At 47.9% G+C, this 22,614-nt stretch overlaps 1 protein-coding gene across 6 annotated transcripts in view; it reads right to left on the bottom strand.

The window, feature by feature from the left end:
• TNIK (TRAF2 and NCK interacting kinase) overlaps positions 1–22,614 on the bottom strand; it is a 79,230-nt gene that overhangs the window by 15,372 nt on the left and 41,244 nt on the right. The window contains exons 12-20 of one of the 6 annotated variants that reach the window (XM_075716187.1): positions 22,453–22,539; positions 21,147–21,347; positions 16,278–16,442; positions 14,208–14,447; positions 11,778–11,884; positions 8,850–9,013; positions 7,402–7,499; positions 6,661–6,684; positions 2,939–3,123 (exon numbers count right to left, since the gene is read on the bottom strand). In XM_075716187.1, the coding sequence (XP_075572302.1) occupies positions 2,939–3,123; positions 6,661–6,684; positions 7,402–7,499; positions 8,850–9,013; positions 11,778–11,884; positions 14,208–14,447; positions 16,278–16,442; positions 21,147–21,347; positions 22,453–22,539 (1,271 nt within the window). The remainder of the gene's footprint in view (positions 1–2,938; positions 3,124–6,660; positions 6,685–7,401; positions 7,500–8,849; positions 9,014–11,777; positions 11,885–14,207; positions 14,448–16,277; positions 16,443–21,146; positions 21,348–22,452; positions 22,540–22,614) is intronic. The other 5 variants (XM_075716189.1, XM_075716191.1, XM_075716188.1 and 2 more) reach the window with 5 other exon arrangements.

Below are 22,614 nucleotides of genomic sequence, written 5' to 3' on the forward strand. Positions count from 1 at the left end.
AAGAGAGGCACTGCCAAACAGGTAACGAGGAGCTGCAGTCCCGCTCTACATCATTTTTTCTACTTAAGAAAGTTTAAAAAAAAAAAAAAAAATCACTCCCTTTCTTCCCCATCTCAACCCCTGAAAAGGGAGCAGTGCATCAGAGCATCTGACGACAAAAGACAACGAGGGAGGGGACGGGGTTTGGAGGAGGTTCAGGCAGGAGGACAAGTTGTGTCCTGTAGCTCTCTGCTGTTTTCCAGGTGAAAATGTAGCCCTAACCCACGATTTTGCCTTGAGTTTATTTCTGTGCTGCTATGTCAAGAGAGAGGCTAGAATTTATTCTCAAACACATTAAATTTTAGGACTGCCTGAGAGCAGATGTCGCAGGTGGTGAGGAGCCACCGTTACTTTATTATTACGTTCTTAGCAGACCAGCTGCTTAAATTCAAATGAATCCAAAAGCAAATGACGAAGCGCCTCTGGATTACCCAGCCCTGCCCGTGTGCCAGGAAAGGTCAATGGTGGTTATGAAGGTGTTGCTGATGAGACCTGTTACTTTGCATTTAAAAGCCATACAGACCGGTTGCTTTCCATCAATTTGAAGTAATTCACTCTTTACCACGTCATCCCCATGCACACCTACTTGTCGATGCCCAGAGGCTCACAAGGGAGCCTCGTAATGGGAAAAGGCAAAGCAAGCCTGCATTAATCAAGGGGGCTACTGGTCCAGCGCGAGATGTGAGCCCCGGGGACCTCAAGGTGGGACTGGCTCGATGATGGATCCTCGCCTGCATCGTATCAAACGTACGACTGGAAAGGCATCAATAAAGCACTCCGAACAACAGCGTGCCATTCTCCTGCTGTACCTTTCACATGAGGAGCTCGCACCTCCTTCCTACCATTAGCGCTTCAACACCGCCAAAGGATGGGAAAGTAACACAATTATTCCAGTTTTAGAAATAAGAAACCAGAGGCAAAGGAGGTTATGTTAATTTTGAGACCATACAGCAAGTGAATGAATGGCTGTGGTAGCCCCGAGGTCCCAAATTTCAGTGTCACCCTGCAAGAAATCCCTGGACACGAGCAAGAGCTGCCTTGTACAGCCCAGAGAAGAGGGATGTGAAGGGAGTCATCGTAGTCTTCAGATGTAGAAGAGGTATCTGTAAAGATGGAATGAGTAAACGGTCCCTCCTGTCCACTGGGACACAAAGCAATGGATGGGCTTATCCCGTAGCAAGAGACTTGGACAGAGGCTGGAATGAAGAGCAGCGCAGGGCTCAGGGAAGATGCCCAGGGAAGTTTAAAAATGGGTTATACAAAGATCACTCAGAAGGTGCAGGAGAAGTTGAGATGATCCCTCTCAGCCCCAGTTTCTAATGGAAAAACACTGAACATAGGAAAAAATAAAGCTTTGATAGAAAAATGCCCAACTACATCTAGCCTGAACTTGAGTTAAGGTTCCTTTTGTGAAATAAGGGTGTAAAGCCAAGCATTCACTTTCTTTTTCCCCAGACACAGAGCAGCGCAGCCATGACCGCAGATACCTGCAGAGGCTTAGATATGGACAGAGCCCCTGCCACCTCACTGGGACACCAAGGGTTTGCCCCCCAGTGTTCAGTCTCGGGGGCACATTCAGCAGTGTTCGGCTGGCAGTGGGTTTGGGGCGTCCATCTCACCACCATGCCCGTTGTCCGACACATCTGGCTCCAAAGCATTCAGTGAGATATTTTATCCACTGAAAAGTGCTGTGTCAAACGCAAAGGTGTTTGGTGGAAGGATGTCAGTGCAGATTAACCACTCCACAGATTAACTCCTCTTCTGCGAGCAGCCTGAGGCCCCCTCTTGCACACGTGCCTGCCCACCCGACTGCTGCATATTCACAGCCATCCATCCATCTCCTGACTTTCTCCAACAAATTCCAAGAGCTCTGATTTTTCTTCTTCTGCTGGATGGAAGCTCCAGCCCTGGAGCTTGGCACTCTGTATAACATGGATCCCCTGGCTCTCCTTGCCACCCAGAAGGCTTCCCTGCTGCTCCATGCCCCACCACTGTGAAGCCAGATAGACCTATATTGACTAATAATTCATTTAGCAGGAAGAATGGAAAAAACCTGATTAAAATGCAAATAATCCCCTAAAGCCTTCCCACAACTCCTCTGCGAATTCAAAGGGGCAGGAGACAGACCCCACTGCCAGGCGGAGAGCCCCCAGAAACGCCCCTGCAGTGCTAGGGCTGCAAAGCACCGGGTAGGGAGCCCGGGCAGGGATGCCCCACGAGCTCACTCTGCATGATGACAGCTGCTTTGTGTGTGTTGAAGCTGTGCTGTCCTCCTCCTTCATCTAGATATTCAAAAGCGCAAGTCTCCCACGACCTATAATGGGGATGCAATAGTATAGCCTGCTGACTTCTTCATTTCAGCGTTTTAGCCAACCACATTTTGCTGGCTGCACAGAGACTGAGCCAAGGACAAAAATCAAAGACAAAGATTCAGGATTATTATAATCCTGGCTCTAACAGTTGGCACTGGGCAGGCCACCAAGTACTGCGCTTCTGCACGGTAGAAATCAAGATTTGGGGCAAGACCAGGCTCAAGAGCAGGCAGAGCTTTAACATGCCAACCCTGTGGGCACATTCAAGGTGTGGATGAAGTCAGGCATGTCCACTCTGGCCAAAAACCCGCCTTGCTCATCAGCAGGAACAGGTCCATCAGCTTGGAGTCCAAGTTCACTGAATATGCAGTGGAAATAATTCAGTTTTTCCCATTAAGTATCTCTAATTTGGACCAGGAAAAAGACCCATCTGAGTAAATTACCCCTTGCAACCATGACGCCGTTCCCAGTGCCAGCCACCGAACACCGACGCGCTTTGGACATGTCCCGTATCACAGCTACGGCTCCTCCAGACCAAGACACGCCGCGCCTTCACAGTTTGCCCCCCAAAAGAAAGCGCTTCTTACATAAGCCGTGGGATGTCACTGACAGGCACGGTCCCATCGTGCGTCTCGTTTTCCCCGTCCTCCTCCTCCTCCTCACTGCTTTCCGACTCCTCGCTGGAGGAGGAGTAGTCCGTCACCTTCTTCAGGGGGCGATTGGTTTCTTCAATGCGCAGCTCCCTCAACTCTTTGGCTAATGCCGTCAGATCCTAAAGGGGATGGGGGCAAGAAAACAAGAAAGCGATGGTTATTATATTTAAAGTGAGAAGAACGTCACACACATCTCTTCAAAAGCCAATGCTAACAGCACGAGCAACAAGAAATAGCTTTACAGAGTCGTTACAAACATGAGACGAATGTAAGACAATGTTTGTAGCATGTAGCATTTATTAAACAAAACAAAACTGATTTACGCTCACTGAAAAATCAATAGCCAACCTCTTCTTTTTCTGTTTGGAACGCGTATGTGCATATATATATACACACACTTATATGTATATACACGACAAAATTATATTTGTTGGAAAAGGTGAAGTTCAGTCACCATCATAGTAAACTGGAAAACAACGCCATTTCAAAGATTGGCTCGGAGAATTTCTCCTGCAGGGTTTTCTCTTCTTTCAAACTTCTCAAAGAGACCCCATAATTGTATTTATTCTGTAATAAATGCATCTGGGAAGGAAGCAATGACAGCATCTCCCATGGAGTGGTGCAATCCCCCGTCAAGAGCTGCTTCCGTGGTGAGTCTGGGCCGTCGGGCGGCTGCCGAGAGGCGGTGAGGAGCACGAGGAGAAGCGCCCAGCTCAGCCAGACTTTGGAGTCACAGCTCTGAGTCAGCCACACAATCAAAAAAAAAAAAAAGCCCCCCAAAACCATCCCTCAGTGGGACCCATTAAGCACTTTATGTGAAATGTGGCAGCCTACAAGCTAAGGGGAAAAAGAAAAGAAAAAAAGCCTTGAAACAAGAAAAAAGATAGGAGCAGTCCCAAAGCCTAGTAATAATTTTTCAGTTTACCATGACTTTGATGAGGCCTCAGACCCGACAGTCATATAAAATAGACACTGCTATTTCAAAACAAGGAACATGGCAGGCACCGTGTAGAAAAGAGACTTTTTGTTATCTTACATGCTTTTATAGCAATGCAGGGGGAAGCAGTAGGGCAGAAAAGCATGAGAGCTCGAATTAGAATGGGTTAGAGAACTCTGTTGCACAAGACATGCACATGACGAACAAAGCATCGCAATTGTCAGTCTTACCATTTCTCCCTATATTAGTGACCGAGGTAGGCATCAGTGCATTCGGTCAGAGATAAAGGATTAGGGAGAAAGAAACTCATTGAAAAAGACTAAATTCCACAATTGTCTTATGGCCATACTCTCATTTACTGCATTTCCAGTTTACCGTTCCAGCAGGGCGACTACAGCAATATTAATTACGGTTGCAAAGGGAGCTCTTAAAATCTATCCCGTCGACACATGAAGAAAACGATGGAAAACTTCTATGGCTGAGATGCAAACCCAGTTTATTTTTTAATCGTGAAGCAGGAATATTTTGCAAGCAATTTGTACTTTGGTTATTGGTGACCCACACCTCCCAGCGGGCTCCCACCGGTGGACAGCCGCACATTCTGCTCCCAGGTCTGCCCTGCCTGCCTGCCCTGCCTGCCCTCTGACGTAGAGCAGAGACTCCCATGGACATCAGAGGGCTTTGCATCAGACCTGTAAATATTACTATACCAAAAAAAGCTTGGTTTTTAACGAAAGGATCAATCCCTGCTTCCCAGCAGGTACCTGTGATGGGTAGGTAGTATATATCCCTCTCCAAATCCAAACGTTCTCTGTACCTTTAAAGAAAGGCTCTTTATCACGGTTAAAGAGAGAATGTGGTTATTACAAGAGTTTACTTTCAATGCCAACATCTTTGCGATTGAAATGCAGTCAAATCTGCAGTCATGACAACAAATTATTTTAATTAGTGCTGCAGCAGCTTCTATCATATGATTGCTTCTTTACCTAAATAAGAATCAATGAAAATTTGAACAGCTTAACAAAGTAGACTATAAAATTTACAGTATAAAATACGCTCTTTATTGAGCACTTGCCTTTGAGTTGGCTTAGAGCTTTCTCAACTTTAAAAAGGACTTTAGGACTGCATCAGGGCCTCTTAAAATTGCAGCTGAAATTCCTGCAGTGCAGGTCTAGCACTAAACCCTTCCCTATCACAGCGATGGACCGTGAAAATTACTTATTTTTTGCACCTTCCATTTCTAACGTGTTTCAAGGCACCCTACCAACCTTCTTTGGTCATCACTAGAAGATAGTCAAGTATTTGAAAAATCAGCTTAATTAGTTTTTAATAACTAATTTGGAAGTTATAACAGCAATAATACTCCCAGACAATATCATCAGATAACTCGTATTTCCTAGTTAAAGCTTTGCCTCGGGATGGTTAATTCTTTGATGCTACCATTTTCTCTAAGTAATGAGCACTTTGTAGGATTAAACGGCTTCACTGAGTTGTTCTTGGACCAAAACCAATCTGACAACTAGAAAGAAAGTGCTCTGTAGTTCCACATGTGTTTGAAATGTTATTAGTGAGGGTGACATAATACATAAGTTAGCAGTATCAGTGCTCTTTAATTACTTCTAATTACAAAGACTTCTTGAGATTTAATATTTGCTAGAATCAAGTCAGATTGGTTTCCAAAATCACATAGCTCATTGAACTTGAATTTAGCACACACGCGCTGCCTCTATTTAGACTCTGATTTATGTGCTTTTTTCTTAACAAAGCACCTCATTAAACAAAACGCATTGCTCATGTTTTATCCAAGAGAACCAGTTTACTAACCAGCGCATCTTCCTTCTCTCATATCTTCTATTTTTAGAGGAAAGAGGCTGCAGGAGAGGCTGCTGATACCGGTGCTTTCCATTGCAGCCCCGCAGTTACCAGTATGAGCAGTGTGTGCACAGCAATTCACGTGTCAGGCAAGTTAAATGCTCAATCAGGAATGTTTGGTCTCTTCCCATGAACATTTAAACATTCACCATCACCAGATGCACACGCTTTTAAAATATTATCACATAGTGAAAAAGGTGTGATTCAGGACTCTTTTTTTTTTTTAAAAGGATGGATGAGGACTAGCATTGCCCATCAACATCCAAGACAGCTCCGCTGACTGGCTTTACAGCTGATGGTCTGGTCCATGAGAATGAATTCCCCACTGTATTCCACTGCTCTGTTTTCCTTTATCTGCCAAGCGCCTTCGTTCAAATTAGGCTTAAAATGCATTTCAAATAGCGCTCGATGGCCCCACTGAAATCAGTGGGCGGCCGGGGGCTGTAGCTGAGAGCAGAATGTGGTGAGTGGTGCAGGCTGCCTCGACCACCTCCACCTGCGCAAGAAACCTCCGCTCTCACTCCTTCTCTTTCAAATGCGCCGAACAACGGCAGCACCCTTTGCTCCACGCGTGAAAGTTGGGGTGCTTCTTGCCACGGCCTCCATGCAAGTGGTCTGGCCAGCGGGTTTCAGGCAGCCCACGGCTGAGCAGAACACACCGGCAGCGCCGCTCCCCTCCCCGCGGGCAGGCTCCCTACGCCGAAACGCAATCGTTCGGTCTCCCATCTGACCCAAGATTGCATCGCCACCTTTTTCAATGTCAGCACCAAGAAAACCCGGTTCGATATTAAGCGCTAACTAGTCAACCTTGCATAGGCATGACCCACTGAGAAAAGATATCACTAACCTCATCTATAGCTTTCTTATAGCTCTGTGGGTAAAGGAAGAATAATCAGCATCAGAGGAAACAGATCGGGACAGGAAAAAGCCAGAGGAAGGGCAAGCAGGTTAGAAATAAAATTAGAATTGTTAGCTCAACGCTGTGGAGTGTAGAGAGAAAAACCAACATCAACAAAACATTAATACACATTAAAAAAGAGAAGCAGTGGAAATTCATTTTGTTATTAGGCTGACTCTGCAGTTTTAAAAGACAAATGTCAACAGCATTAAACCAGGAGGAAACACTTCGGATGAGATTTTGCTCAGAATAATAGAACGGGAGTGTACAGAAACCACTACCAGGTTTGGTTTTAAGCTGTGAAGGCTGTCGGGGGCTGGTCACCCGGCCTTCCCGAGCAGAGCATCCCTCCGCTGGGCTGCTGCGGGGGGACATGCAGCACGGAACACAACAATGTGCCATCAGCAACCACCGCGCCCAAGCTAGCGAAGCCCTTAAGCATCTGCTTCACGTGAAAACAGGCTTAAGTGCTTTCCCCTAGACTTGGGTTCCTGATAAAAACTCATGCACTCTCTTAAGCATTCAAATCTCCCAAGGGCTCTAGCCATACCACTGCTTTCCAGTCTCTCCGCTGGATGAGCAATGGTACTAGCCTCTTTTTTGGGGTCCCCACGGTTGTGCTACTGCACCAAAGGGAAACGTGGCCAAGCTGGCTGGCAACGTCCCCATGGGAAATAATTTAAGACTCACAGCGGGTCGGCTCGGTCGCGTCACGTCCCTGTTGTCTTCCTGCTTTACCTTGGCGGGCTCGTGGGAGAGTACAGGGGACCCTTCGGGCTTGGCGTTCCCTGGGTGAAAGGCAAGTGGAGAGAGCGGGAATTACAACGCTGCTGAAAGCCGTCGCTGCATCCCATCGCCTGGGATGGGTGGGTGTGGGGGGCTTCATCGTCCTCCCCCTTGCGCCGGGGTGCCGGCAGCCCCTTCCCCAGCTATTTGCCCATGAAGCGCAGGAAGATGGTGGTGAAAGCACACAAGGACATCCCAGGCTCAGGACTGGATGCCCTGTAAATAGGTAATTTTTGTCCAGCTAGTAAGGTTTCACTACGTTTTGCTTCTGTGGTCTCGAAAAATCCTCCTGCTCCTCTCTACTTGACTATATGGAGCGTTCCTCCATACAGCGACAGAAACCATAATCCAGCCCAGCCTCCACTGACAGCCTTCTCGCTTCGTGACTGCCCTTTTTTCTACTAAACAAACAAATTCAATCTGCAAAAGGGCAGGGCATGTGATAAATTAAAAGCTCTGCAGCACCTGACATTGCTAGGACATGATTTGTCACAGGGTTCCTCATTAGTAAAAACCCAAACCAAACCAAAAAGGACAATTGGCGATAAACTGCTTTTATTGACTACCTGGAGAAGTGACGATTTCGACAACAGACATGTCATCTTATGGCCAAGTCATAAAAAATTCAGAGCACGGAGGCAGCATTTGTTTTAATGCGCCTCAGCCCTGGGGATTTATACTGCGGGGCTGTGCCAGAAATGCAGATGTATGGGCTGTATGGGCTTTAGCAACTCCTACTGCGATTGAACGGGGGAATGGAATATCTTTAAGAGTGGCTCTAAGATGAGAGGAAACAATTTGGCTAGGAACATAAAACCAGGGTAAGCACGGCTGCCTGGTGAAAGCATTTCAGAGAAAGCTTCTTATGGGCTAATTCACTCCTCTGCTCCCATCTCAGGCTTTGCACAAAGATGAAGCTCAGAAAAAAAAAGGGAAAAAAGAGATACCCACATGAAGTGCAACACAATCCTAAAGAAACCATCACAGAAGAAGTGAGCTGGGGTCAATGACAATAGGAAGCGTGCTGGTATTCTTTTTTTTTTAATGCTACAGCATAACCCCCATCTCCTTTTGGATAAGTTACTTGGCAGTGCAGTGCTTCAGTAGAGTGCAGGAGCAGTGCACGCTGCTGCGGGCATCCTACATCAGCACCCAGGCAAAAGGGAGCATCGGCATCTCTGTTTGCAAGGAGGCCAGCTGGTTGCAGAAGTACGTCAGAAATGATGAATCCTTTGATTTTTTTAATCTTTTAAAAAAACATACGTAAGACCACAGACCTCTTGCCCTTCCTGCTTATCAGACAAGCCTCAGAAAGCACACCCGGTGCTAAGGGACGTTTCCAAGAACCTCACCTCTGACTCTGTTGCGCTCGCTGGAGCCAGCCTGGGAGCCAGGCTGGGACCCGCCCTGGGAGCTGGGCTGGGAGCTGGGAGTGCTGGAGCTGGAGGAGCTGCCGCTGCTGGTCCTCTGCAGTGGGTTCTCCACGATGGGCTCTGTCCTCCTCAGGTCCGGGTTGCTGCGGGAGCACAAAACAGAGAGGCACCGTCAGATGGTACTGCATGCACCTCCAGGGCTTCAGATCCTTCCCACACTGATGGGGACAGCTGGAAGGTGAGGAGACATCTCCTCTGCCGGAGAAGACAGGGCTGAGGTCTTCTCTTTGGAAGCTACTGAGCCTGCAAGCCCCACTGAAATCCAGGGGAGCTGAATTAGGCACTCAACGTCTTTATGGAGGTGGACCACAACCATGATGAAAAATCGGCTAGAGCAGCTTTCTACTCTTATTTTGCCAAATTCGGCAAAAATTAGAAGGTTCTTTGCTCAGAACTCCCCTTCAACCCGTAGATGTGCAATGCTGGAGTTACCTGAATTAACCACCAATATTCATCATAAAAGCAGGAATTTGCAAATTGCTGTTAGACAGAGAAAGAAGTATTACAGCGAAGAAAGGATCTTGAGTTTGCAACAAGGCTGCAGATCACTTTTGCCACTCAATCACACTTCCCAATTTTCATGGCTTCACTTTAAACCTGCATAAGGTACCCACTTTTCTTCCTTGATTTCTTTCACCCTTGTGAACATATATAAACCTAGCATAAAAAGCATCCTTGATAGACAAAAAGTGACTAATATCTCTCAGAGTATCAGATGCCTTTAGGAAATTAATTCTTATTTGGCACTGAAATGACATCAGAAGACACGTTCAAGGCAGAGTTCTGCAATTTGGTTTTATACAATATACCTGTTAAGTGATCTTATTATTCAAAGTCCCATTAAAAATGTATACAAAGCTTTCTCCATCGAGTCCCATGAGGACCTCGCATACATAAAAATGATGTGGTAATACTGCCACGTGACGTAATGCAATTGCAACTGGAGGGTGTGCACATGAAGTGCAAGGTGTGCGGAGTGTGCACGCCGCATCCCTCGGAGAACGACCACAATCGTGCAAATTGTGCAAAGGCCCACTGCCGTAATGGGGTCGTTGGCAGAATCGCTGGGACCCTGCTTAGCATGGATATTATATAAAATCACTGCTTAGTGTTATCTTGCATTGACACAGGTGGGTATTAAAATAAGAGCAAGACAGTGACTTTCTGTGTGCAAGGAAATATCCCCTCATTTGTTACAACAGCGTAACGAATAAAAGAAAGCGTATTTTAATAATATTTACATTTACGCATGGGAGGAACCAAGAACCAATAGGAGAGGTAGTTAAAAAGGAAAACTGGAGAAATGCTACATTACTGTGAGAGAAATGAAATGTGGAACTATTTCACTGAATACTTAGTTTAATGGACATGGTAGCATCCTAATCATTTCCAATTTTCATCACACTGAAGGCCTCCAGCTCATGCTCCTTAAACAGCTGACATGTCCTTAGCTAAATTAATTCAAGAAATGTATTTGAATAAAATAATATTAATGTATTTACCTGTACCAACCAGGACTGGGACTGGGAGGCTGAAGGAAACACTGGGCAACCTTCAACTTGAACCCCACAGACTCCCATTATCCTTTTTACTTTCAATACTATCACTTACTAGGACCATGCAGTCCAATAACCCTCTGCATTTTAAATTGTCCTTCTAGCAACAGCTAATTAAAAGAACAACATTTTCAAGAATACAAAATGCTTCAGCCTTGAGCAATAAAGAGGAACCAACCGTGATACGCATGGGTTTTGTCTAATTTAAAAAACAACAACAACAAAAAAGATTCCACCTCCTTCTGCTACCCCTGCCAGCTACTCTAAGCTGCTGCCCGCTGTACGTGAGGTCGCTGATGCATGGCTGGGGCACTGAGCTGGAAAGAAAGGTGTATGCTGAAAACTGGTGACGGCACACGGCTACGAGCATCCCAGCGTTCACTTTTTGACCTCACCCTAAAATGACAAGGCAGGAAGAAGGAACCGAGGAGCTCCATCACGCGAGGCTACGTGGAACACGTCTTTACCCTGAGATTTGCCTGTCTGAGGTCTAGATCTGCCCACGATGCTCTGTGAACCAAAGACAAGCTCTCGCATGACTAAGCCACATTTTTTCCATCCGGCTCTGAGCAGCGCCTGTCAACTTTCCTGCTCGTTTTAAACATGCGCATGGATAGCTCTGGCACGGCAGACGTCAGATGCGGCGCAGCATCCTTCCTCAGGGTGCTACGAGCGTGCCCTGCACGCCACTGTGCTGAGGAGCTCGATCTGGCTAAGCTAAAGGGCCTAGTCCTAGGAAGCTGAAAGGAATTTAATCCTTGATCTACATCTAAGAAAGATCTCACCAAGCTGTATCAGTGTCTGTCCCCCGGCACATTCCTGGGTCATTATCTGTGAAAAGCTGCTCTGACGGTAGAAAATGTATGGTATGTATCACTGACATCTCCCCACTGGCTTATATGGACCCCCTTATATGCAAGAGGTGACGCTGGGAGAACCAGAACCTAATTCCACTAAGGGGAGCCCCCAAATTCCTGTTGGACCTTACAACAGCAGATGCAGCACCCACCTCCAAACCCTGCAATGCCCAGGAACGTATTCAGCCCAGGGAGCAAAACCTCCAGGGATCCAAGCGCTCATGGCCTTTGCTGTTGTGACAAAATACTAACGAATGCAAAACTAGTTCATCCCAGCAACAAGAGAAGCGTTGCGAATCGCGTCTTGTTACCAGCGAGCAAAAGCAGGGCTAAACCCCAGCCCAGGTTTGGGCTCCCCAGCTGAGCGATGCCAGGAGGAACGCAGGCAGCAGCACGCTGGGAGCACTCCTGCCCGTCCCCCTCGGTGTCCGTACCTTGCCCGAATGGGCTGGGAGCCCAGCCGGGGCCCCAGGGCACTGCCATTCCCTGGGGAGTTCTTCCTCGCCAGAGCAGGGGATATGGAAGTGGTTCGTTGAGGCACCTGGAAAGGAACGGAGATATTCGCCGTCACCGAGTCTGCCCCACCACGTCAGGCGGCCGTTGGCACGTCTGAGCGATCACCCTTCAGCACTGCCTGAAGACTTGACTTACAATTAATTTCCCAACGAGAGATATGCAATATTTATAGCAATTATAAAACACGAAGATCTCGGCTTTTAGAAGGAATCAGCTGGGTGTGAGACAGAAACGAGCTGCAAAGGCGTGGTCAGGGATGCTCCCAGCAGAGGAGCCCCGAGCAGCACACAGAGCCGCCCGGCTACCATCAAACAGGGCATTTACTTTTTCAAAAGCTGGATGTACGCACACACATATACATAATCTAAATCCGACAAACCCCAGAAAAGTAACTTATAAGGTAAAATTCAGACTGAAGTGCATTTCAGCAGCCATGGTGGAGTTTTTAGCATCTCTAGTTCAGATACAACATGCACCAGCAGAGAGAAGGTGTTGACTGGTGGACAAACAAGAGGATTGACAGTGGAAAGATCCAGATTGAACCACCTAACGCTCGCAATCAAACCCTAAAGCTTTGCTGAGCTTCGGATGCCACTGCCAAGACCCCGCTGCCAGCAGGACGGCTCACCAGCACCAGCAGAAACCCAAAGCCAACGGCAGCCTTCGGGTGCGACGGCAGATAAGCCCGGAGCCCTGCCTCGTCCCGTGGGAGCTCGGGCATCACCGCGGGCGTGGTGGTCTCGTCGCCAGGCAGCGCAGGCTGAGGTGGAGAGGCACGACGATACTCACCGTGCAATACCTTGCACCAGGTAACAGAGAGGCCAAGGGCTTGGTGGGATTAGCAAAAAAAGGATTAGGCCTTTTTTTTGAGAATAAACACGCAGTTATGTTAGGCAAGATAAAAAGATTTAGAGAGCGAGCGAGCTTTACATTCTGCAGCACCGCTAGCTACAGCTTGTCTAATTAAAAAGCAATCTCCCCTCCGGGTAGGGTACTCCGCACTCAGGACTTGGGGAGCTTTTTACCTTCCTCTGAAGCATCCAGCCGTAAGCACTGGCAGAAACAAGACCCCGGACCACAGAGACGGCTGGCCCTGCCTCACGGGGCAGTCCTTTCGTTCCCGCTTACAAACACATCCAACCCACTTTGGGCAGTAAAATGTGAAGTCAGACTCCTCATGGGTATTACTGCCGACACGACGGCCTTAAATGTGACCTGGTGGGCACCCCTTCCACAGTTCATGTTTCCTCAGTCGAGGGAAAAATACTCCATAGTGCTGGAAAACAGCCTTTTACCAAGGAGCAAGTGCTGCGGTCTCACCGCGTAGCACGTTACTGCAGTTATGAGATGCCCTTCTCAAAGGACTCAAGGCAAAAGCCAACCTGAAATTGCACAGGGTTTATCAAAACTGGGTTAAAACCAGGCAGCCACCCTTCTGCACTACTGAGGAGCAAAGCACACGAGCAACTCCAGGAGCTGTTGGCTTGCCTTTCCTCTTAAGTAAGCACCAATGGCTCTTATCACTTGGTGGCAGAAGAAATAGGAATATTATTAACATATCTGACACGCCACCGTAGATCCCTTGCACAGGGAGGCTTAGCTCACAGCTGATATTTTGCTCTTTAAAAAGGCAAGTCACTTACTTTGTTAATACACAGAAATACTGCCTTTCCATCAGGGACAAATACTGCCGCACTGTCACTAATAAATTTGTAATCATTTTTTCCCTGTAAAAATCCTCCCAGGCTGAGCGCTGATTCACTGTAAGAGGAACTTTAATGGCCAAGCTATAATTCTTCCAGAATGAAGGTGTATAAACAATGCGATTGAAATACTGGTCCAGAAGAGTCTTAATTAAAGAGGTACTGCCACACGCTGCCAAAATGTCAATGAAAGTATAAAGCTGCTGGAGCCTTTACAAGTCTTCCATCAAATATTGATTGCAACTGGAGGCACGGTACCGGACTAAAAAGGACCCGTCTTACCGAATATGACAAATTTTATGTTCCTATAATTCTATTTTAACAGAAGGTTGTTTTTTATCCTAGGGAAAGGAGAAATTAATTTGCTTTGGCCTCTGTCCGGGCTCGAGAACCTTCTTTGCTGGAGGGCAACGCTATTTTGCAGCCCTGTGTCTGCGCCCGAGAGCAGCTCCCAGCATCTCGTGCAAAACCTGCCTCGGGAAATGCAGCCCCCCGGCAGGTCGGTACCCGCTGCGGAGCCACGGGGATGGGCTCGGTCCTGCCCACTCTGCTTTGCCGGAGGTGCTGAGCACAGCACTGTCCCGCGGGGGCTTAGCTCCGGGATTGCCTCTTTGACGTGCTGAAAGTGAGGAGCGATAGTGTTACCTTTGGTGGAATGTCTTCCTCCTGCCGTAACCAAGAACTTCGGTCAAACTTTTCAATGCGAGGGGGCAGAGGAGGGTTTTCTGAGGTGGGGTCCGAGTTCTGCCTTGGCATCTCAGTGCGGTGAGAGGTCACCGTCAGAACCTCCTGAAACCCAGCCAGTCCCTTTGCAGGCTGTTCATGCAGTGACTGAGACCCAGACAAGGAGCTTCCTTGGGATTTCACAGTGACCAGATGTGGAATCTAAGCACCAAGTCAAAACAGAACTATCAGTACAAAATGTTAAAAAAAAAAAGGAATAAAAAAAAAATTTAAAAATTTGATTTAAAAAAAAAAAAATTTGATTAGCACTTCAGATGCACTAAAAAAACCCCCTTGGTTTGAGATCAGCACTGCCTTGGTTTCAGGAACTTCTGACTTCCATCGCTTCAACGCGAGAGCTATTAAAAATCACGCTCGCACAGCTCAGCCTTTTAAAATCAGGCAACATCATCCTTCAGTCCTGACCGCTCCTGCGTGTGCTCGGTGACGCGGCTCGTAGCGCCAGCCCCGCGCCGTTCTGCGGGTACCACCCCAGGAGCAGGGGCAGGCTGCTCCCTCCTGCCAGCTCCCGCACACACCATGCCCGCCCCAGGCTCTGCCAAATTTCCAGCTCCTACACCTGCACCTCTAAGGTTGTGCTAATGAGGTTTGGCATGGATTTTCCTTGTTAAAAAATGAAAAAAAGAAGGAAACGATAATAAATAATAATTAATAAAAAGAAATCGTCAGGCATTGAGGCATAGATGGCTTAAAAAAGCGTATCTTGAGGCATCAGTTCCTATAGGTCTAGGTAGCCCCTATCCCATGGATCAGCCTTATAGATCTAAGGGTTATGAGTGAAGAGAATACTGACATCTGTTTTGGGAAATCTGAGAAATTCGTGAAAGTTAGAGTTCGTGAAATCGGAGCTTCTTCCCAGGACCCTGTGAAGCTGCACTTCTTTGATACAGTGGGGTTGTAACTTTTATTTGACATTTCTACGCACACCTCTATGTACACACGTACATGTATCATGTGCACATGTGTATGCATGCAGACATTTACATGGGTCTCTGGGATTCAAACAACCTTTTCATCAGTATTTTATTACCAAACAAAAGTCTTTGTAGCTGTTGACAATACAGGTCGTCAAAAAGGTCACTGAAAATTGTTTGGTCAAACAGAGAGATTACGGTGAAGTGGGTCTTCCCCACTTCCCAACGTATATAGACCATGTACATTGGGGGAAAAAGAGCTGTATGTTTAAGGGCTTTCCCACCCGTATTCTGTTTAAAGCTGGCATCACACTGGTGACCTAGAGGTGCGCATACCACACGTGGATGGCACTTGGCACATTTTCCCATAGGAAGCCCACGTGGACACGGAGCAAAGGCTTTGTACTTCCCTCTGAAATCCCTGCTGGAGTCTGCGGAGCTGTGGGAGCACTTCCAGGGGCTGGACCAGAGCTGGCACCGACACTCAGTGCAGAGCTTTTGGTGGCAGAGTACTTACAGACCTCATGGCTGGGAGGAATTTTTAGATGGTCATGGTGATCTATGCCCTCTCCAGATGTGTTTGTGACTGATGTCAACTCAATGGAAAACCAAAACAAAACCTTGAATTAAAGCGGCAAAGAAAGCAAAAACCTCTTTCTGATGATCCTCAGCATCAAAGCGTCCTGGGTCTTTTGTACCAGGCGCTGTGGTTTTTTCTGGTCCTTTAAATAAACCAGATCCGAAGAGGAACAGAGCAACTGCCGCACTGGACCAGACCAGCGGTTCCTCTCGGTCCTCCAGCTTGTTTCTGGCAGTAACCAGTACGTGATGCTTCAAAGGAAGGTATAAACCAGCGTGATGTTTCTAGCACATGGAGGTGACAAGAGGAATCCACTCATGAATGTAGATGCTGCTCTTACTCACGAATACGCTTAAGGCTGAGAAACCAGGGAGCAAGACACTATTTCCCTCTAATCCGCTCTTTTTCTTGTTACCTTACCAGCACCCCCAGCATCCTGGCTCCGGTAGGTGAGCCTGCCGGGGGAAGCACCATTACCTGCGGGTCCACGGGTCGGAGCAGGGGTGGGGTCCGGGCCGGCTGCACGCCGCTGATGCTGAAAGACTCCGACCGAGGAGGCAGGTTGGGGTCAGAAATCCGGTTGGCCACCTTATGGGGCATGGCCGGCGAGCTCTGGCGATTGAGCCGGGAGCGCTCCTCCACCTGCGGCGAGATGGGGAGAGTGGGTGAATGCCCCGTAAAAAGCCTTTTCCAATTGAAAACCAGGGTATGCATATATAGGAAGCTCTTTCCTCTTCAGGCATATCATATATATTGTATGATCACGGAATCCAAGTTACCCAGCAGATAGTGCAATAAACGCATTTTAAAGACACCGAAAGGACTCTCTGTATTTATGCGCATAATTCATTTCTGAATATGAAATGGAAAAATAAAGAAAAGGCAACATGCCTCAGAGAGGTGTTTCTAGAAGATGACTCCTGAGAAGCTCTTGCTTCTTCTCAAATGTATCTTTAAGCAAGGGGACCCTTTGCCTTCACTACTATAAACAGCATGAGGAGTGCTTTTGTTTGATCCAAATAAAAGAATAAACATGGCACCAGGAAATGGCTGGCTTTGATCTAGGATTTAGCAAGTCTGGCACCTTGTCATGTATAGAAGGGGAAAAACCTCTACCACTGATAGAGAAATAAACCTAAAGCCCACTGCTTTCAGTTACCCTGATCAAAATGCAGCGGTTTCAGCTAACCCAGACATATGTGCAATCCGGGTGCTCCTGCAGTTAGACTGTATGCATTGATATTCATGCAGCATATGCTATGCAGAATTTTTGGTACCTCGAGATCTGACATATATTTTCATTTATGTATCATTAACGTGTTAAATACCCTTAGCATGTCTTGATTCCACCATGTACAATGTCATGTTAAAAGGCAATCTTTAAAACAGGTTTGCTTGGAAAGAAACACAGCTCTTCTTTAAGTAAATAAATACTCATGAAACAAAACAGCCATTATATTAATAAAAATGAAGCTTTTCCTCTTTCAGATACTGAGCAGGAGTCAAGAGTAAAATTTAGGTAAGAGATTTGTGTTATGGGCTCCTTACTTTCTAGTTCACGAGGGACCACCGGCGCCACTGCTGTGTCCCAAGAGGTCATCACGACTGCCCCAGGCGCTGCCCACCGGCTAGCAGAGGCCGTGCAGAGCTCGGTTCAGCGATGCCCACGGGAGCGGACGCAAGGATGGGAAGGAGAGTAGGGCGGGAAGGAGAACTCCCTCTGAACGAGGGAGCAGCAGCACGAGTGCTGGGTCGCAGGCCCGGTCCAGTTCATCTCCTCATCAGCCAAGCCTTGGCATGAATGACAGCAGGCAGAGATGGTGCCACCGCCGAGGCCTCCGGCTGTTTGCAGGCGCTCTCCGGCACACTGCCAAGCCGTAATGCGCGGCTGATTACGAAGGACTTCAATGCTTGCATGGAGGAGAAGGGAGGAGGAGTGATGAAATGGGGATGTCTGTGTACTGGGAAGGAGAAAGGTGCTTGGTTTTCCCACTGCCAGCATCTCCTCGCTAGCGCTTTGTCGCACCAGCACAGCAGAGGATGCTCTTGGGGCTCTCTAGCTGTACTTCATAGAGCCTTACTACTCCACCATTAAGAAGAGAGGGGGAAAAAGCAGCACAACCCTGCAGGAATTCATCATTGCTCCAGTTCCAGCCATCGCTAATTGAACTCAAGATTCCCCTCAAATGGGAAACATCCCTAGCAGCTTCTGTGCAGGTCCCAGTGGAAGACTGCTAATGTTTTAATACATCACTTCAAAGCGAGAGAAGGATAAAAGCCACGGGGACTGAGGGAGGAGCTGACATGCGTGTCAGCTGCTGCAGGGAACAGCACGGCTCGTGACACACAGCCGAGCCCCCGGGAAGCTCTGAGCTGCGGGAAAGCACCGCGGGCCCGGCCACCACGTGGAAAAGGTTCGATTAAACCTGTCCCCTCCTTTATGCATGGTCATGTATGGCATATACCTGCCCAAACCCATCCTTCAGCTGACCAAGCTTCTTGGTCACTGAGAAGTTAGACCTGGCTAGTCGCATCACTTTGTTTAGCAAATACTGGTCCATAACAGAAGAGTCAGTAATGGAGAGAGCTGCTAATTACAGTACTACTGCTTAGACAGCTAATGACATGTCCCTGGCTGGATCATCAGAGGGTCCCAACATGATGTCCAAAAAGGCCCAGCTAGTCCTTGATTATAAGAAGGGATGTGCCGGGGTAAACAGGGCACGTCTGGGACAGCACCCAAGCTATACCCCAAGTTAACTTCCAGCGGATAACCCTTCACTCACAAGAAGATGAGTAGAAGGGACAGCAGCATGGTTGTGCATCCATGCGTGTTGGTAGGAGTATTTGATCAGACTGTTTTGTTTAGCATAAAAAAGAGAAACCCTGGAATGTGCTCTGGGGAAGCTATGAAAGATGCAGTACAGCCTGGTTCCTAACCCAGAGCTTTGTCTTCACCAACAGGCCAGTCCCTTAACAAGGGGACGTGGAGGCACAACGGCAACGTGAGTGGCCACAGCCTCCCCTTCATGCTTCACCCCACGTCTGCGGGGACTTGGAGACACCATGTGTGAGGTGGGAAAACAAATGCATACGGAGAGGTATGAAAAGCAGAGAGGGGCATGGCACAAGGAGAACTCAGCTGTGGTGATCAAGCTCCTGAGAGAGAAGACTTGAGACCAAAGAGCATAAAACAAAGGACGGTGCGGGATGTCATGCAAAATCCTCACGAAATATCCCAATAAGCTCTACAGAGCCTCCAGAAATTGTAGGCTGAGCATCAGACTTGTCTCTTCCTTGTTCCCAAAGGAAAACGACGTCTCAATATTTCTGTTAAATTAGCATGCATGGGTTGGGTATGGAAATTGCTAAACTATAGCAAGAACCATGGTAGGCTGATTAAATATCAGTGCAAATCTATCTGTATAGCCAGCCAGGATGGTACTTCAGTATATGCAGCAAAGTAGCTGAATTGTGCTAAAAATGGGTCTATGCAGTAGATAAAACGGGATGGAGGCAGGAGGAGTAGTTTTGGGAAGTTCCCAAGGGTGTTGTGTCAAGGCAGTACATCAAACTACTGCTCTCAAGAGGATGAAGATGCCACAGTCACTGCTTTGAGCATTTCATTAGAAACGGGACAGAGTGACACAGGTAAAGAATAAATGGTCTGGAGAGCTAATTGGTGGAAGCTGGAGATGTTCCCCAACAACAGGAAAGCTCATCTTCCCTATGATTTCAGCAAAGAGTGTGAGGCCACATTCTGCTGCTCTTATCCACACCATACAGTTCCCAATGTCCTGCTTCCAGTGACGGCATCAAAGAAAGACACCTCAAAGAACAGAAGAAATGGGCCTTTGTGTTTGAAATGGAAAGCTAAATCCAGCACTTTTCTCCTTCGCCCCAGACAAAGAATAAGATTCCTTTTTATGTATCTTTGTTATAGTTTTGAAGACAGCGCCAGAGGTACTTTAGCAACTTTCTAGAGGATTTATTTAAAACCAGGCAACGAAAGACAGAGTTTACTCCCTTTCTCCTGCCCGCTGCCTACTATCCGCACTTCTGGAGATGGACAGTGGAGACCCAGTTCTGCACAAAGCCGCAGAGGCACCACCCAGGTGGAAGCCTCTCCCATCAGAGGCGGCTCAGTACATCTGGAACATCCCATCTGCAGACCCACCTACCAAACCTCTTCTTCCACCGGAAGGGCTGGAGAACAACACTGCGACTCTATGAAAATCTGTCATCTTGTGCATCGCCACCAGAAGACTCTGAAGAGTAAATCAGAAGGGAACAGAGAAACCCAAGGGAGTATAAAGAGGTGAAAAGAGTTTTTGACACGCACATCTATCTCTGAACTGTTCGTACTACTGGCCTTTCCTTAGCAATAGATAGCTGATTGAATTTCTTGAGCACTTGATGCTTGCAGGTATTGTGGAGGCAGCTGAAGGCTGTCAAGAGGAATGATCAGGAGGCAGCTACGTGTTGGATGCACATCGCATCTCTGCCAGGACTAAAGGGTGCCAGACATTTGGCAGCAGAGCTGTGATCCTGCTTAGTAGGAAGACACAGGCGAGTTACTAAAAGATCTTTCTGCCCAGGAGTAGGGTTACAAAATTAAACCAACTAAACACAAAGAACTTTAGAAAAATTAATAGCAGGAGTGGGCACCAGTCTTACCGGAGCCACCACAAAGAGATTAAGGAGAAAGAGTTTGCACATGATCCTGAAACTGCACTGCAGACAATACATGTCTTCATCTTTTCAAGACTATGCAACCAAGCAATAATTAATATTCAAGATCTCACAATTGTTACAATTCCCTCTTTGCTAGAGAGAAAAATAAAATCAGCAACGTGGCTTGCCTTCCTGAAAACCATGAAAGAAGAGCAATCCCAAGAGATACAACCCTGAGCACGGGAGGCAAAGCTGTCTGGTCCCCGTTTGATTATGGGGAACTGAATTAGTGCTCAGCAAGGAACCCTGTACAACTACCCTCCGCATTCGCCCCTGACCCCCAGCAGACTTGTGGACATACCAGGAAGGAACATCAGGAGCTCCTGGCATGTCCACAAGTCTCCAGCTATGGCTGAACCACTCCAGGAGGGATACGTCCTCCTCCTTGCATGCCCCCATAGAAAAACCTCTTTCCTCCACTCTCTTTGCTTGCACAAACACACACACAGATGCACACACGTTGCATTGAACTGAGAGTTTCCAGCACAGCTAATGGCATCTGCTGGAGGCTGACCCAGCAGAGCACAATCTGCTGTATGTATTTTGGACTGACCCACGTGCCCAGCCCTGCGGATGCAGAGAAGCACCACCACGCTCCTCACTCTCGCCTACCTCCTTGGCCCACGCTGGTTTCTCGCTGGCATTTATCCCTTCTTTGTAATGGTAGAGGGGTTTCTTCTCTGCCGGCCTCTGGTCCTGCCGCTGCTGCTGCTGCTGCTGTTGCAGGGAGACCAGGTAGTCCCGCTCCTGCTGGAGCTGCCTCTGCAGCCTCTCCGCTTGCCGCTGCTCCTCCAGCTGCTTGCGCTTATACTCCTACCCAGAAGAAAGCACAGTGACACAGGTGCCCGGCCAGCCTGCAAACACGGGGCTGCAAACTGCAGATTCATCTGTTGGGGTGGAAAGTTGGGCCTGAGTATCTGAAAGGCTGCTTTCTGGCAAAGCTTATTGATTTGAAAGACTTTGGAGACCCAGCTGTAAAGCATCCTGGAGGAGAGACAGTTGGGAGGACAGTGCCAGCAAATTCAGAGTTGTGACCCTGGCGTCGGCACTTTGCAGCCAGTGCTGCCTCGCTGGGGAAACACTGCGAGACCCCTCGAGGGCTCAGACCTTCCCTTATGAGTTACCATTGACTTTGCCCAGATTTTTCTGGATGGGAAGAACAAAGCATCCATCCGATGAGGTGCCAAACACCACCGGGTCAGCCAAAACCCAACTGAAGCCAAGTCCTCTGTAGGATGAATTTATTGTCTGTACAGCTGAGCCAGCTGTACGGTCTTTCTGAATCCCTACAGCTCTGTGAGGTTTAATGAGTAAATAATTTTGAAAGGGCCTTTTTAAAAGGCCAGGGCTTGTGTGAGGGTTTTTCTTTTCCCTAAATAAAATTAATAGCAAGAGAGAAAAAGAATAATCCCTGCGGATTAAAAGAAAACGCAGTGAGAGTAACAGCTGACAGCATTAAAAAAGGGTAACTCAAAAATAAATTAAATAAAAAAAGAGGACATCTAGAATGCGAACAGCACGAGACGGAATTCCTGCAAGGAAATTAAAACAAAAGCCTTCACTCAGAATATGAAAACCAGCACGGCAGGGCGGGTTTGCCAGGCACAGGCACGCGACAGCTCGACCATGCTCCAACATGCTGCCGACAGCCTCCAAAATTAGGCGGCCGCAAAGAGGGCCGCTCCTCTCACGAAGGCACAAGCGCGCCAATGCCGCGGAAGGGATGCAACGAGAGAAGCGGGCACCGCGGGGGGACCCAATCCAAAGCGGCGGTGGGGGAATCGAGGCATGCTCGTGGCCACGGTGTCCCCCGTGTCTCGGCATGGCAGGAGGCACTCGGGGGACACGGGTGCATGTGGGCACATGCACACGCGACACGGGCGGAAAGCGGCAAGCGTGGCCGGGGCCTCCCATTTACCAGAAGTAGCGCTTGCTCCTGCAACAACTGCTGCTGCAGGATCTCTAACTGTCTCTGCTCCTCCTCTAACTGTCGCCTGATGTACTCCTGGAGGCGTGGGCAGCAAGGATCAAAGGAAAAAAGAGAGAGAAGGTAAAAGAGACAGTGTTTCCCAAGAGAAAG

Source organism: Pelecanus crispus, chromosome 9 (genome assembly GCF_030463565.1).
Source record: "Pelecanus crispus isolate bPelCri1 chromosome 9, bPelCri1.pri, whole genome shotgun sequence".
Taxonomy (NCBI): Eukaryota; Metazoa; Chordata; class Aves; order Pelecaniformes; family Pelecanidae; genus Pelecanus; species Pelecanus crispus.